The sequence below is a fragment of the Rhinolophus sinicus genome, linkage group LG01, assembly GCF_036562045.2.
Source record: "Rhinolophus sinicus isolate RSC01 linkage group LG01, ASM3656204v1, whole genome shotgun sequence".
Taxonomy (NCBI): Eukaryota; Metazoa; Chordata; class Mammalia; order Chiroptera; family Rhinolophidae; genus Rhinolophus; species Rhinolophus sinicus.
In genome coordinates this window covers 68,538,317-68,554,209 of record NC_133751.1, presented here as the reverse complement: position 1 = coordinate 68,554,209, position 15,893 = coordinate 68,538,317, and the positions used below count along the sequence as shown (strand labels likewise).

The 15,893-nt window shown below is 42.4% G+C and overlaps 1 protein-coding gene across 6 annotated transcripts in view; it reads left to right on the top strand.

Moving 5' to 3' along the window:
* SIDT1 (SID1 transmembrane family member 1) overlaps positions 1–10,914 on the top strand; it is an 88,423-nt gene extending 77,509 nt beyond the window's left edge. For 4 of the 6 annotated variants that reach the window (XM_074331830.1, XM_074331829.1, XM_019734845.2 and 1 more), the window contains 7 exons: positions 2,300–2,314; positions 3,383–3,459; positions 4,351–4,397; positions 6,005–6,110; positions 6,200–6,310; positions 7,236–7,349; positions 8,777–10,914. In XM_074331830.1, coding sequence (XP_074187931.1) covers positions 2,300–2,314; positions 3,383–3,459; positions 4,351–4,397; positions 6,005–6,110; positions 6,200–6,310; positions 7,236–7,349; positions 8,777–8,839 — 533 coding nt within the window. In that variant the 3' untranslated portion in view covers positions 8,840–10,914. The remainder of the gene's footprint in view (positions 1–2,299; positions 2,315–3,382; positions 3,460–4,350; positions 4,398–6,004; positions 6,111–6,199; positions 6,311–7,235; positions 7,350–8,776) is intronic. The other 2 variants (XR_012496291.1, XM_019734846.2) reach the window with 2 other exon arrangements.
* Positions 10,915–15,893: the final 4,979 nt, after the last annotated feature.

Below are 15,893 nucleotides of genomic sequence, written 5' to 3'. Positions count from 1 at the left end.
GACGTCCCCCTCCCCCATCCAGGTCTAAGAGTGATTCTACATAAACAAGTGGCTTATTTAAGACTAGAAGACCAAATAAAACATTGTTTTATTTTGACAGTTTAGGTTTCCCTTTTGACATGAGGGTAGATTTACCCTTGGCATTAACATATCCAGTGTACCTCCAAATCCCCCGATGGAAACATTACCAGCTGCTTATACAGATCGTTTGGTTTGGTGCTCTGGTCACTTCCCGTTCTTCAGGCTCAAAGGTGACTTACGTCATACACAGTTAACTTTCAAAAGGAAAATAATTTGAATCATTGTCGTTCTGGGTTCACCCAGAGTTGCAAAGATAAAATTGAATACAGATACAGCAGTCCACCCCTTACCCAGGGAGGATACATTCCGAGTCCCCCAGTGAATGCCCGAAACCTGGATAGTACCAAACCCTATATATCCTATGTTTTTCCTATACATACGTAGCTATGATAAAGTTTAATTTATAAATTAGTCATGGTAAGAGGTCAACAACAATAACTAATTATAACAAAATTATAACAATTACTGTAGTAAAAGTTATGTGAATGTAGTCACTTTCTCTCTCTCTCAAAATATCTTATTGTACTGACCTTTTCACTTCAAGAAAGCACCTTATGGCTTCTCCTTGGCATATCCAAATTGCCAGCATCACTACTACTGTGCTGTGCGGCCATTATTAAGTAAAATAAGGGTTCCCTGAACATAAGCACTGTGATACCAGGACAGTCCAGCCAATAACCAAGAGGGCTACTAAGTGACTAATTGGCAGGGAAGCATATACAGCATGGAGATTCTGGACAAAGCAATGAGTCACGTCCCAGGCAATTGTGCGGGACTCCTGAGATTTCATCACACTACTCAGAATGACGCACAGTTTAAAACTTACGAACTGTTTATTTCTGGAATTTTCCATTTAATATTTTTAGACTCCAGTTAACCATGGGTAACTGAAACTTCGGAAAGGAAAACCATGAATAAGAGGGGACTACTGTGTATGTAATAATGACCATTAATACATAGAGGAGCTTTTAATAGGTTTATACCACCTTTGCCCCATACAATTTTGCAATACTGAACTAGCTTACCTTTTGAAAGAGGAGAAATTTAATGTATTATATTATGACTGTAATATATCTGTCAGGGTCCCAACAGGAAAAAGCTGTCACACAAAGACTGAGGAGGACTTATTCACAAAGGGACATAAAGACAAGTGTGGGATAGAGGAGAATGAAAGCGGTAGCATGGTAATGGGGGCAGCAGCAGAAAAACCTTTACTATCCATCAGCTCAAAAGGACAGGGAGGAAGTGGTTACCAAAACATGGAAGTAGAACCACTCTGATAGGAGCTAAAGGTGACCTTTAGTTGACAGACACATCCAGCATGAGACAACCTCACAGGGAGGGCACGAGGCAGGTAACTACTCTGAGCTCACTCTCCTTCCTCTGTGCCTCTACTCTCCTGCTGGGGTTTCCCATTGTCCACATCTGTGAAGAGTGAGGAAATCCACTGATGTCCATTCAGTCAGCCTCCCTGAGCGTGGCGCAGAGCAGAGAGAAGTGGCAAGTAGGGCTGATAGGGCTAATAGAAGATAGCCAGTGTCTAGCTTAACTGAATATTTTCAATTTCTGTGCCCAGGAGTCTTCCTCCAAATGGATATAGATTTGCCAGAGTCAAAAGGAAAACTATTTAATTGTGACAATGATTGCATCCAAAGTCAATCCAAAGGCGGGAAATTGAGGTAGTGGACAGTGGTTCAGGCAACACCGACCTCTCTGCCCATTTCATAAGCTGTCTTTGCCTTCTCAGATCACATGCTCCTTTCTCTGTGGCCCTCGGGCCATACATGAAAATACACATGACACAGGAAAGGCACCAGCAATGAGGCAGAGCATTTCATAAGTAGGACAGAAAACCATAGAAACTACTTTGCCCAGATCACAACTATGCTACCAGAGCCCTGGAAAAGCACCACAGGGAGTGCTCACGAGAGCGGATGGATTATAAATTGTAAGTGGTCCACACAAGGAGACAGAGAGGACAGTCTGATTCCCTCTGGGAGGAACAGTAAACTTCTAAATGTTTGAGACAGGCAGAAAAATTCTGTGTTCTTTGTGATGAGCAAGCATTACTTCTACAATCAGAAAATAAAATTAAAGCCATCCATTTAGGGAGAAAAATAAAATGACCAGTAGTTTACCTGTTTGGCTGCCTTCTTACAAATCGTTTTTTTTCCTCTCTCTCTCTTTCTCATTTCTTCTCTGCTTCCCACTGATTCAGATGTGTCTGACACAGGTAATGTTCAGTCACCCTTGCAGGGTTCTCGATTGTTTTTTTAACAAAGCGACCCTCCTGGTTGTCCTGCCATCATTGCTCTTTGAACACCCCCTTCCAGATTGGGCAGGCTTGGTGGGAGGGGGAGCCAGAGAGAGGCTCAGAGGCAAAGATCACTCCAACCCAGCCTGCCTTGCCTCTTCTGGGCTATTGCACATATATGCCCTTCCACTTTCTTCCCTCAGGGTGTCGCGTCTAGTGAAGGCTGGTTAAACTGACCCCAGGGGTAGCCTTGGAGAGGAGTAGCGTTCACAACAGAACTGGGGTCCACCCTCGCTGAATGCTTGGTTTGCAAACCCCAGGCTTGTGTATGATGTCTACAGTGTGGACAGCTCCTAGAAAGACAGCCCCGCCTGTGATGCTGCCTCTGTTCATATCACAATTATAACACGCACACTTGCTGTGTTTCATAACATCTTTTTGAAGGATTGCATTTTTTGAAAAATCTTTTCGGTCTTTTTCTCCCCATCTTAACTAAAGTCCTTTGATTATTGTTTCAGTACAGGTTTAGGCTATCTGAATGTGCCCTGTAGGCCTCCGTAAGCATTGATTCAATTCTTATTGACTTATAAACACATTGAGAAATATAAATTAGCTAAGATTTTTACAAGCTAAGATTTCCAATTCTCTAGCGTGAGGAGATGTTTTAAGGTGGGTTTGAGGGGCCCCGAACATCCCTGCTATAAAGGAAACACCACTGGAATAAACAAAGAGAAACTTAGCTGAAGGAGACCATAGAAGGGTTGGCCAACCACCCAAATTATTTGTTGTGAGTGCTGGTTACACGTTTCCATCTTGCTTGCCTGTCTGCAGTCTGACCTATGAATATGGCGCTCCCTCCATGAAAGCACAAGTGATATGGGTGCCATTTTTTAAAGGAAACATTTATTGCATACCAATTAAGTGCAAAGCCCTGTTTTTTATAAGGTGAAGACGACACCATTCTTGCCCCAAGATCTTGGGCCATACAGGAGTATTTTGTATTCTCTCTGACTAAGCCTTCTCACCATGTGATTGTGTCATCGGCAGATTTGGGGATTTTCCGGCGGGCAGCTATGGTGCTCTACACAGACTGCATCCATCAGTGCAGCCGGCCTCTCTATATGGTACGTGCGTAAGCCCGTGTTCTCTGGCTTTCTCTCAGAGAGTAGGGGAACAGGAGGAGGGGCAGTCTCAGGGAAGTCACTCGGGCCCCCCAAATCCAAAGGGCCAGATGGCCCAGAGTGGCTGAGGTCCAGTCAGAGGGAATAAGCATGTTGCTTATTCTTCTTGTTCATAAAAAGCAATGGGATGGTTCCATTTTTATACATGAACTACTGCTAGTGTTTAAAGAAGAGAAATATATATACAAAACTACTAAACAGTGATCATTGCCATAGGGGAGGATCAAGACAGGGTATCCCTGTAAATAACCATCCAAAGAGGTATGATTATTTCACTTGTGAAAGTGAAAGGGGGCACTATTAATAATTGTACCAGGAAGGCAGACATAATCCAGGACTGTCCCAAGGTCACTCCAATCACTTTCATTAGGAACTTACACTTTCTACATTGTTCATTTGTTTAATTTTTGTACATTGTTTGATTTTTACAATGAGCAAGGATATTTTTTTCTACAACTGCGGTTATTGCTTAATGGTTGAAAAACAACTTTTAAAATTTCTCCATTATAGTTTTCAGTATATTATCCATTTCTACACTGAGCAGAGGAATCAGGGCCCTGGTCATGGTCATGTCTTAGCTTGCTGGCTAATGACCGTGGGAAAACTACACGCCGATCTTTACACAGAGCTGTGGTTGGAACTATTGAGGCTATTTGGGCCTGACACACAGGAATTCACTAAGTACCTGCTAATAGTTTATAATCAGAAGGGTTTTAACATAAAGGAATATGGGAATCTTTTAACCCACTAGAGCTGAGGCAGGACCTATAGGTGCTAAAAATTGAGAGAACTGAGGCTGGAGGGTTTTCTGATGTTTTCTTTCCTCCTTTCCAGGACAGAATGGTGTTGCTCATTGTGGGGAATCTGGTTAACTGGTCCTTGTAAGTAATCTTAGGAAAACACATTTTTCTCTTTATCAATGTCTGCTACCCTGTAGTTTAGCTTTTCTTGGCTGTCATTCGTATAAAGAAATCTGAAATCTAGGAGAACATAGGATTGTGCCTGCCCTAGAGACATGAAAGAAAGGCATTTTTTCTCCTGCAAAGAATGCTTTGTGCCAATGGTGGCCTCTATTAAACCATTGAGTTCAGTGCATTAATGCATTGAGTTCATTGCTCAACAAGACAAATATCAAATGTGTTATGTCTATGTGGATAGATTAGATAGGTAGATGGATGAATGACTGGATAGTTAGGTAGGTAGGTATGTAGATAGATAGATAGATAGATAGATAGATAGATAGATAGATAGATAGATAGACATAGGTTGATAGATAGATGATAGATAGATATATAATTATGCCAGTAATTACAAAAATGCAACATAGTTTTAATTTTCTTTTTTTAGAACTTTCCATAAAGACTACCCAGCAGGCATTTCTCTTAGTGTTTGTGTGTGTGTGTGTGTGTGTGTGTGTGTGTGTGTGTCTTTCCTATTTATTTCTTCCCCTCTAGGTCTAATTCTAATTCTTCCTTCTCCACCTATGTTGTTAATCTTCCTCTTTTTTTCCCTCATTATCACCTTGGCCTTTTTTCCTCAAATGGCCTCAAAATAGAATAGTCCAACAGATGTATATTTTTGCTAGCTGTAATTATTTTATGCAACCTATTCTCAACTTAAAAATATGAATGAGTGAGGTTTTTTTTATTGAATCCCTCAAAAATAAGTAAGGTTAGCTGATTTTATTAGCTGTTCTTAGCTGATGCGCTCATCAGGGTCAGTGACCTTTGACAGAAAGATGATTCTGTATTCTTGCTGCCCTTTAAGACATAAAAGGAATGAAGAAGGAGGATACCTTCAAAGTAAGCCAGAATCTAGTCATGAGAATTTGAATCTTATTTGGGTGCTTCTGGAAGAAACTCCCCATAATGTTGTCACCCCAGGGATTACCTTTTGGTAAGATCTATACCTGTGAAGGACCCCTTCTCTATGCAGAGACAAGTCAAGATGGGCGATTTGGGACAGTGGTCACTGCAGTGCTCTTCTGGACCACCCTTTTAGGGCAAACCCCACAGTCTTGGTGACTCTGTAAGACATGGTAATAAGCTTCAGTATTAATTGAAAAACCATAGACAGCTAATCAAAATTTGATCATGTGAGTCAAACTAACTATTGAGATATTTCTACTTCTACTAATGTAGTCTAATGAGTTAATCTTAAATGAAAAAAAAAGCATAATATATCTGAAGGTATTCATTTATTCATTGCAGTGTTCTTTATAATAGATCTGATTAGGGCACAGGGAAAACAATTTCAACCAGAGAGCAGAGATGATTCTTTATGGTACATCCACTTACGGGAACCTTACAATCACTAAAAATGAATGTTCTGAAGGAGATGTAATAAATTTAAAGTTACTTATAATATAGTAAAGTGTTTTTCTACAAAATCCCCCTCCTTGCCAAGATGAGAGTGGGAAAGAGAGAAAGCCACAAATGTTACAAATCCCTGTTCATGGCTGCAAAATAATTCCTCCCCATGTGCTCAGCGCCCTCTTTGGACTCATCTACCGACCCAGGGACTTTGCTTCCTACATGCTGGGCATCTTCATCTGTAACCTGCTGCTCTACCTAGCCTTCTACATCATCATGAAGGTAAGCATGGCCCTGGGAGCCTCAGCGCCTCGCCCTCTGCAGGCCAGGTGGTGCAGGCGGTGCAGGATGCCTCTGCTTCTCACCCACAGCTTCGTAGCTCCGAGAAGGTCCTCCCCATCCCGCTCTTCTGCATCGTTGCCACCGCTGTGGTGTGGGCTGCTGCCCTGTATTTCTTCTTCCAGAATCTCAGCAGCTGGGAGGTAAGAGGACAGTTTTCTTTTCCAAGAAGATGTACTCTCTCCATCTTGTCTTTTGACTGCCCTGCCTTCCTGTCTTTATGTGCTTGTTGCTGTTTACCTTTTTTATATTCTCTAAAATGAAAGATTTCTCTAAAAGTTTTAATACCCACCTGTAAATGCAAAAAGAACAGCGTGCTGTCATCATTATCAGGGTAGCACTCATAAATGTATAAGCCCTATGGACTGCAAATTTGATCTTCACTATGTGTTGTGTTATGATCCTGTTCCCAACTGATGTTTAATGTGTGCAAAAACCTTGATTAATGTATCTTTTCCACCTTTCTTATAATTGCCATCCATAAACAAATATCCAGGTGCAGGTGTTTATAAATCCATTTCCTAGATGGAAAGCTGAGGCCTAAGAAATTAGTGATATAGCTGAAGCACAGACTAGGGAGGCCTCTGCTCTCCATCTCTACAATCACCACAATCAATTTTAGAACATTTTTGTCACCTTTAAAGAAACTCCCCATTTCTCCCTAACCCCTTAGCGCTGGCAACCACTAATCTATCTTTTGTTTTGATAGATCTGTCTGTTCTGGACCTTCCATATAAAGGAAGTCATATACTATGTGGCCTTTGAGTCTGGCTTCCTTCACTTAGCATAATGTTTCCTAGATTCATCTATGTTTTGCATGTATCAGTACTTCATGTCATTTTTTTGCTGAATAATACACGGATGTTTGGGTTGTTTCCACTTTGGGGCTCTTATGAATGATGCAGTTGTGAACATTTGTGTACAAGTTGTGTGACTATATGTTTTCTTGGAAAGCTAACTTTTTGAGACAGGCATCTAGTAGCATTTTTGTAGCTTTCTGGATGCTTAGCCCTCTAAACATTTGAACTGTGGGAATGTTTGCCCACTTCCTGCCTCACCTCCCTCCAGGGAACCCCAGCTGAATCCCGGGAGAAGAACCGGGAGTGTATCCTGCTGGATTTCTTTGATGACCATGACATCTGGCACTTCTTGTCTGCCACTGCCCTGTTTTTCTCATTCTTGGTGAGTTTATAATACCTTTTTGTTAATTTCTTCTCTTTACATCTTGTATTCTTTTTTTCTCTTTTCTTCTTCCTTATACTCTCTTTTGTATTCCTCTCTAATTTCCCTTTCCTATTCTTTATTGCAATTCAATGTACAGATTGTCTCTTTCTTTTTACATTGTATCCTTTGGTTAGATCTTTATTTTCATCTTCCTTTACTCTTCAATATTTTAGGACACAGAGTGACATACTGATTTTCCTTAAGCTGAACAACATTTGGACTGAATTGGTTGTTAGAACTCACGTGCCCAGAATCCACTAGTGGCATCCACTAAAATTTCAATAACATTAGGTTATTCCTTCTTCTGCTATACTCACATTCCTCCTCTTCTTCCATTCTTACAAATAGTTTATTTTATTTTTTTATAATTTAATCTATTGTCTTACAAACAATTTACAAATTCCTAGAGTGGCTCAGGATAGCATCCAGGCCTCTGTTGCCTTCTAACGAGTAAATACCAAATCTCTCCTTTTTTAACCCAATTTCCCAGAAGCAAGGTGTATTATAACAGCCTTGGATGACACCGCCTCATGTCCTTTCATCTTAATTTCAACTTTTCCAAATTGAAAGTGCTTGGTACCTCTATCTGTTCAGTTGACAAATGACATGACTAGGTCTCCAGGGCTCCCAATACTGACCCCAACACTGCCCCCATCTCTGTTGCCTTATAACTACAAGAATGGAGCAGGGCTACCGCCTGGTGGACATTTTGGGAAGTTTAATCTGTAAATATTCCTTCAGGTTTTACTTGTTATGGTCCCTTTCATTAGAGAGAAAACGAAAGTGGAGCAAAGGGTTCCATGTAGAGAGAGTGGTGGTAGAGGGACCTAAAAATGGAGGAGGAAGATAGCAACACTCTGTGCAACAAGACTTCATTTCCTTAGATCTTGACCTAAATGTTCCCTTCTAAGAAATGACTTCCCCAACTATCCTATCAACATTTTTTTTACCTCCCTCCACCTCATACTTCCTATGTTTCCTCCATAATTTAGTTTTTATTTTTAGTTCATATTACCATCTAACATACTATATACTTAGCACATATTTCTATCTAACATACTTTATTTTATTCATGTATTTGCTTCATGTCTGAAGCCCTCTTTCAAATGTAAACTCCAGGAGAATAGGGATTTTGGTCTTTCATTCCAAGCTATATCTCCAGTACCTAGTATAGCATCCAATAGACTCTTGATAAATATTTGAATTAATTAATAAATGAACTACATGATTTAGTAAGTGCCATGGCATTGCAAAAAGCTGCAGAAGACATGAAAACAAGTAAGGGCACTTGTGGTTGCAGTTTTCATGAGCCTTAGGGAGACAGTGGGGACTTACTGTGGCCGTCACTGTGCATTCCTTTCATTTCTCTGCCCGTCTCCTTTCAGGTTTTGTTAACTCTGGATGATGACCTGGATGTGGTTCGGAGGGACCAGATCCCTGTCTTCTGAACCTCCAGCATTAGGAGGGAGGAAAGGGAGTGACCAAGCTTGGTGCTGTTTCATGAAAAAATACAGGGACTGCAGCAAAGTAACCACTGCCAAATGCTCCACTTACCTTCCGTGGAGTCAACTCTTCATACATTCGTACAGGCAGGAGCAAGGGGAGATTCACACCTGCAAGAAGGGAGGCAAAGGGAAGTCATGGCTGTGGACAGAGGCAAGCCCTGAAGAGTCGAGAAACACCCATCCCCTTGTGTTGCAACTCTGGGCTAGACACGGACAAACTGCATCAAAGTCAACTTGCTACCTTGGGACCTCTCCCACCCTCAGCTGGAACTTGCCAGCAATGGTGGAATGATGTTTCACTCTTCCCTCCAGCTGCCTCTGTGCCCAGAAAGACCAGAAGCTCAGATTTCCCACCCAGAAACATTAGGTGGGCCCCTTTGCACCTCTGCAACATACGCTGCTCTAGATATCCCAGAGCACCAGCGCACTTCTCCGGGGCCCTGGGATGACGTGGTTCCTCAGAGCCCGGTAGAGGGGTAGACCCGATGCCCTGCCCAACTGGGATAGATGTTTTATCAGCACCAGCTAGTCAAATCCTTGGAAAGAAGGCTGTATGTTTTCCCAGGTTCCTGACCGCCTTAGAAAGACTCTGGATTGGGCCTTGTCACACACTCCTCCTAACAGGTAACTCTCCGGGACCAAGGCGTGGGTGCTTCCCTATTCCTTAGTGTCTTCATCTCACTGCTGTGTGTTGACCCCATAACTCAGGCTCTACCTTCTTGAGAAGGCCCTGTTACTCCACAGACCAGCTCCAAGGTGGAAGAGGAAATGGGATAACTTTTCTAGCAGCAGAAGGAGCAAGACAAATGACTGACAGTACTAAGACAGTGGTAACATCAGCATCAAGCAAGCAGGCCTTACCCTACGGACTCGGACCCCTGGAGCAAATTCAGCAAAAACAAAAGTCCTTCCTCAGGCCTCTAATTCACACAACTCAATTCTGTGTCCACGTCACTTTTGGAGAAGAAATAAGTGTTTCACCAGGGGCACTGCCCTAGGGGACCTCTACCACCAACCCAGCCCCTTATCTGTCACTGTATGCACATCAGGGCCTCCAGACTTTCTCCCTGAAGTTCTCTGGAAGTAACCCTCAGGGTGAACACATTTTACTCTCTCTAGTTAAAAAAGCACAGCTGATTTAGCATTGTCTTGGTTGCACCTGATTCTCATTGTCTCCCCAGTAAGGTGTTGAAAGCTCAGCATCTCACTTCCCTCTCACGCTGGCTGGCAGCTCTGCCCCTGAGAGTCCCGTTTTGACCAGGCTTCCTTGTTACCTGGAGTGTGATGTAATGAGAAATATGCATATATATGTACACACATAGACACATCTGTGAAACTGAAGTCACCTTTCCCCTCTGCTTTCCTGATCATTCATTAGAGAAATGGATCAGCTGTTCCTTTTTTTTTTTAATATAACTATTATCTTTTCTCTAAAATATATGTGCATAATGTTCAAAAACACATTTTGGAAGTTTGAATAACAAATTTTCCCTGATTTTAAAAGCACAAAGGTGCTCTTAATGAAATATTTTGTGATTTTGTTTTTCTAAAGTGCTCCCAAATTTGTAATTGGACTTTATTCCTCACAAATTGTTTGCTTTCATGGGCCATAGGAACACCACCTATTAGGTGGTTGTGTTAGTCTAACATTTGACACAGATTTCGAATCTGTTTATCTATGGCTGATTTGACCTAATTATTTTATTTTAGTGCACTAATGGTTTCAAATCCAAAAAGAGATCCACTAAAGAATGTGAACAAAGTCTGTTTAGTAGCCCTGTGGCCTGGAGTGAATAAATTGTACGACGCATTATCTGTTCTGTACCTTGTTTGAGAGATATGTCTATGAAAACGGGGAGGAGCCCTGTAGCAACGGGTGGATTGTGCTGTTGTATTCTTGACTGATTTCTGACATCTGTCTTATGCTATAAGCTCACATGTTGTGGTTAGTTTTGTTCTCTGCAGTGGGACTAAAAATCCAGGCCAAGCCTGCTCTTATAAATATCAATTCTAAACGTTCTTGTTGCTCACTGTTTCTGCTGATCTCGTGGTTGGAGGACTCAAGAAAATGGTTCGACTGCATCTGTAGGAGTTGTTTCTGATAGGAATGTGGGGTGGAGCGGGGCAGCCAGAGTGTTTCATAACTGAACAGACCCTTGTCCCTGTGTAGGACGATGCCTGTATGACTTTCGCCTGCATTCGTGGAGTTCACTCTTTAAAAGAGAAAGGAAGGTAATTCTGGAAGTCGAGTTCAGCAGGAGGGTAACTGGAAAAAAACAGCCACTGTGAAAGGCTCTTGGCAGAGCAGGCACAGAGGTAATAAGAGCAGTTCTACTGGAGCGGGACAGAGATGTGGCAGCCAAAGGAGCAAAACAGCGCACATAAAAAAGAGACCTCTTCACACTTCTGACGAATGGGGAGGCAGCCCCACCTGTTGATGCTGGATGGTTGAGGGATTAGCCCAGTTTTATTTTAGCAGCAGAAGCCAGTGGAAAAGCGAAGTCTATCTGGGGAAGGGACTTTCCATGACTGAGGAGATCACCAAGACAGCTCCTGGAGCACAGAAAGTGGCAGCTGCTTCCTTTGTAGCTCTAAATAGTCATCAGAATGTTCTGTGGGGCTACAGAATGTGACAGTAAACGAAATGTTTCTCATTCTGGGAGACAGTCTCTGTATGTAAAACTTGGGGGAAAGGAAGAAACAAAAATAAACATTCTTCATAAAAGGAACAGTAAAGTGGAAGAAGGATTCTTGAGTCAGACTTTAGTTTAAATATGCTCGCTGTGTGACCTTGGGCAAGTTGCTGGAACTCTCTGATCCTCACCTACACCCTTTTCATCACAGTACGTGAAGGGTGACAAAGGTGGAGGAGTGCAGAGCACCAGGAACGGTGCTGGCACAGAGAAGATCCTCACCCCACACCCCTTGAACCCCACAGGGAGGCAGGGCAGGAGCAGATCTCTCCACTGGGCTGGCATCTCCCTCCTCAGTGGCTCTCCACTAAAACCAGCTGTTTTATTTCCTGTCCTCAGTTCCAGGAGGCCCTGAAGGGGTTGGGAGGTTGTCTCACCTTCAGAGATACTGCCCAGAGCTATCAAACCACCCTCTTTGCCCCTTATTGCTGCATTTCACTTCCTCTGGTCCCTAATACTCTTATTCCACCTCAGAGGAAAAAGTGCTATCACAGCGAGGGCCAAGTGGAAAGTCCGGCTACGGATAACGTCCCACCTCATTATTGCCTTCCCTGCCCTGGGATCTCAAAGAAAACCTAGATGTTCTCCTCCTTTGAATAGCTATCACTTCCGGGTTCAGGGAGTGCCATGTGCAAGTGTTCCCCCCACCCTCCCAGCCTTTATCACCAAATGTTGCGTAGGGAAAGGCTGGGTGTTCAGCCTGTATGAAAAAGGGCTTCAGCCTGCGGTGACAAAACATGTCGCATCCCGTGCGATGAGAGTTGTGGGGAGCGAGGAGGGCGGCACAAGGTTAAGAAACACAGTAGCCAAGAATAGAGTGCAGGCGGGGCCAAGAGACTTCAGCCTCAAGGACTGAGCCCCAAATCTGGCCAACGCATAAGTCTTATTAGTTAAGTGAGGAAGTAAAGGAGATAAAGCTTGTCAATCTCAAGATCCGTGAATCCTATACATCATAATAGGAAACTGATTCAAGCCAATCGCCCTTGCCTGCAGGCAGCAGAACTCTAAGTCCCGGGATAAGTACTTCCCCGAGGGACAAAACTTTATGCATATGAATAAATGGAGAGCACGTCATTGAATCCCTTCCCCTGCAGGTTGTGGGAAGGAATGCAGCCACAGAGGCAGCGTCTCTCCCTAGCGGGGAAGGTGGGGGGCTGTGCCCACCTCTATGAACCCCATGGGTTCTCCTGTTGGTCCCCACGTGGCTGTGCCTGGCTTGGGTTGTTCCCTCCTTGGGAAATATTACCCACTGGCTGTCCAGCCATATTTTGGGGCCAAACAGGGAGACAGAAGGTGTAAGCACAAAGGTGAAACAAAGTCCCTGAAAGGATCCCTCTCACGGACTCTCCTTCCTTTAGGGGCAGGTATGAGGAGACAGACAGGTAGGCTGCTGCGTGGCAACAAAAACAGGTCCCAGAAAGAGGACGCATGGGAGGGTCACTCAGGTTTTGAAATGACTCTAATGTCCCCTCGTGAAACTAAGGGAAAGCATTATTAGTAAGATACCGTTTGCCTCTGCCTGAAGCAATGTAAGGCCGCTTACCCCAATTCTGCCCAGTTGAAAGTAATTCTTTTGTTTTTAATGTTGCTTGGTTGAGATAAGATAGACTTGTGTGGCTGAGTTTTAATACTACCTCCTCCCTCTTAAGGTAGCACTGCCAGCAAGGTTAAGTGCCTGCGAAATCTTAGGCCTTAACAAACACGAATTCAAATAAGCTTGGCAAGAGTCACAGATCAGCCCTCACCACTGAGTTTCTAAAAGGCCATAGTAATAGAGCTTTCCCTTGGACGGGACTGCTCTGCAAAGAGCCTCTTACTCTGTGAGCTCCGGAGAAGCCGGTGGGGGGACTGGAGGTCATTGCCTCCTTTTCCTGAAGTGTGGTGTTGCTATTCTTATTTAAATACAAAGAAGACTAAGTGGTTCCTATCAGCCACAGAGCATTACCCTTTGCTCCCTCAAATCTGAGGGAACTGGAGCTCTGCCTTCTCCCGAAATATTTGTAGATTAGGAGATTTCATCATTTTCCCAGAACTCGAAATTTAAAAAAATTCCTTGGCTCTCCCCTACATTCTTTTTACCGCTTTGAATCGTCTGTCATCTAAGATTTATCCATTTCACTGGAGACGAACCATTGCTCATCACCATATTTTAACACAGAATAACCTTGAAGTCATATCACATTTCAGTTAAGTGCTAAATAAAGTCTGGGTGGCCCAGCATTATAGCTATGATTTAGAAAACAAGAGGTTTAAACAGTGAAAGATTTTGAAGTGAAGACAGCAGGAATCTGACAAACCATCCCACGTGGCTCTCTCCTGGGCCCCAATTTCCTCTAAATCTTGACATTCTTCATGAATTAGGACTGTAAATCCTTTACAAGGAAGATGATTCAAAATAGTCCAAAAGCTCTTTATTTTAGAATGCTATAATATTGCCATCAGAGAAACAAAACTTGATTTGCATTTTATGATTTTATTACGTTGCTTCTATGAGCATTTTACAAAGCTCAATACAGGTTCTAGACAGGCCCCTTCAAATTCAGGCTTGAGATTTACTCAGCTGCTCCCTTAACGTGGGACACCTTGAAAAGTAACCTGCTTTTTAGGGGGCCTATCTCCCCTTTATCCTCTCCTTCCTCACCACTTCTCTATTCAATACATAGAATCAAAAATACTGCTTGAGTCAACAGTCAATCAAGAAATATTTGGGCAAACGCCGTACAGAGCTGGGTACTGCAATGGGCAAAACATACACAGTTTCTTCCATCCCAGGGTCCATGGTCCAAGAGGGAAGATGTCCATGAAACAAACAGGTATAATTTGTTAATTATTAGTGGGCAAAGAGCTTCGAGAAAAGAATGGCCTCAAAGAAGCCAAAACAGCCCCATCTCCCCGAAACACTCCCCACCATGAAGGCGCTGTTATCTCCATGTTCCATGTGGAGAAACTGAAACTTAGAGAAGTCATCATTCACTAGATGAAGCAAATGGTGCAGAAACCTAGATCAGTAGTCAGAAATGAGTAGTTTAGGTAACAAAACCAGAGTAAGGAAAGGCAGATTATGGTACAGAGATGATTCAACTTTTATTTGTGCATGTATCTATACATGCAAAAAACACAGCCTAGACTTATATAACTATTGAACGTATTAACAAAAATAGAAGTTTTTTCCAAAATTCAGAAGACATGCCTGCTTTAAAAACCCAAGTAACAATGAACCTACAGTGCTTTAGGAAAGACAACCAATAAAACAATAGCTTTGGATCATGTTTGGCTCTTTAAACTGGAAAAGCTGGATTCATATGAGGACCATTGCTTCAGTTTCTAAGCGTGTAAAGTTAAGAACCAAAGTCCTTTTCATAAACTCGGTGATTGCATTTGGCAAAGGGCTACAGACCCAAAGATTTATTTTAAATTAAAATATATGTTACATAAAGTATCAAGTTTCCACTGGGAGCCTGCTGGTTCAGAAACAAAATTAACAATGGAGAAAAAGCATAGGAATGCAGTAGGGTTTTTTTTTATTTCCTAGAAAACATTTAGAGACAAAAGAATTGTCAAGAGTCAAAAAGTTATCCACAGCTGCCTCTGAAGTAATCCATGCTGGCCCCGTAGATCAGGTAGAATCTATGACACCCATGGATGGCTGAAACATCTTTGTTTTGGGGGCCTGGGCCCAGCACACCCCTCCTATAAAGGAGTGGTTTTATCCACTAAAATGAGGCAGAAAAACTAGCCTGCAATGAACTGGGAAATCATAATTCTTCATTTGGGGTGCAATGATAATGGTGATAAATGTTTCTAAGTTTATCCAGAAGTAAGACAAAAAAAGCAGTGACTTGGTTTGAAACACACATTCTAACCAATTTTCTTCTATACTAAGCTGTCTCTTAGGCTTAAAAAAAAAAGTTTAATGTGAATTTGCACATTTGCCACTCAGCAGCATTTTAAAAAATGGGTTTTAACCTAATTGAATCATGAATTCCCAGAAAACTTCCCTGAGGCAGTAAATGCTTCACCGCTACAATTTGGTTTCAGCCTCTTCCCAAACCACAGATCTGAATGTGATTAAATCATGTAAGAAAACACCAAAACCCCACCTGCACAGCACAAACATAGTTAAAAGCTAGATTTTCCTATCTTCCCCAAAATTTGTAGCTTATTTTGTCCTGTGAAAAATTAAGTAACACATTGACACAAGTTAACCAACCTACCTGACTTCTGAACTTATGTAGGCAGCAACTTAGCGTTTGTCTCCTTAATTTCTCACAGGAAGAGGAATGAGACAAGGGAGACTATAGACC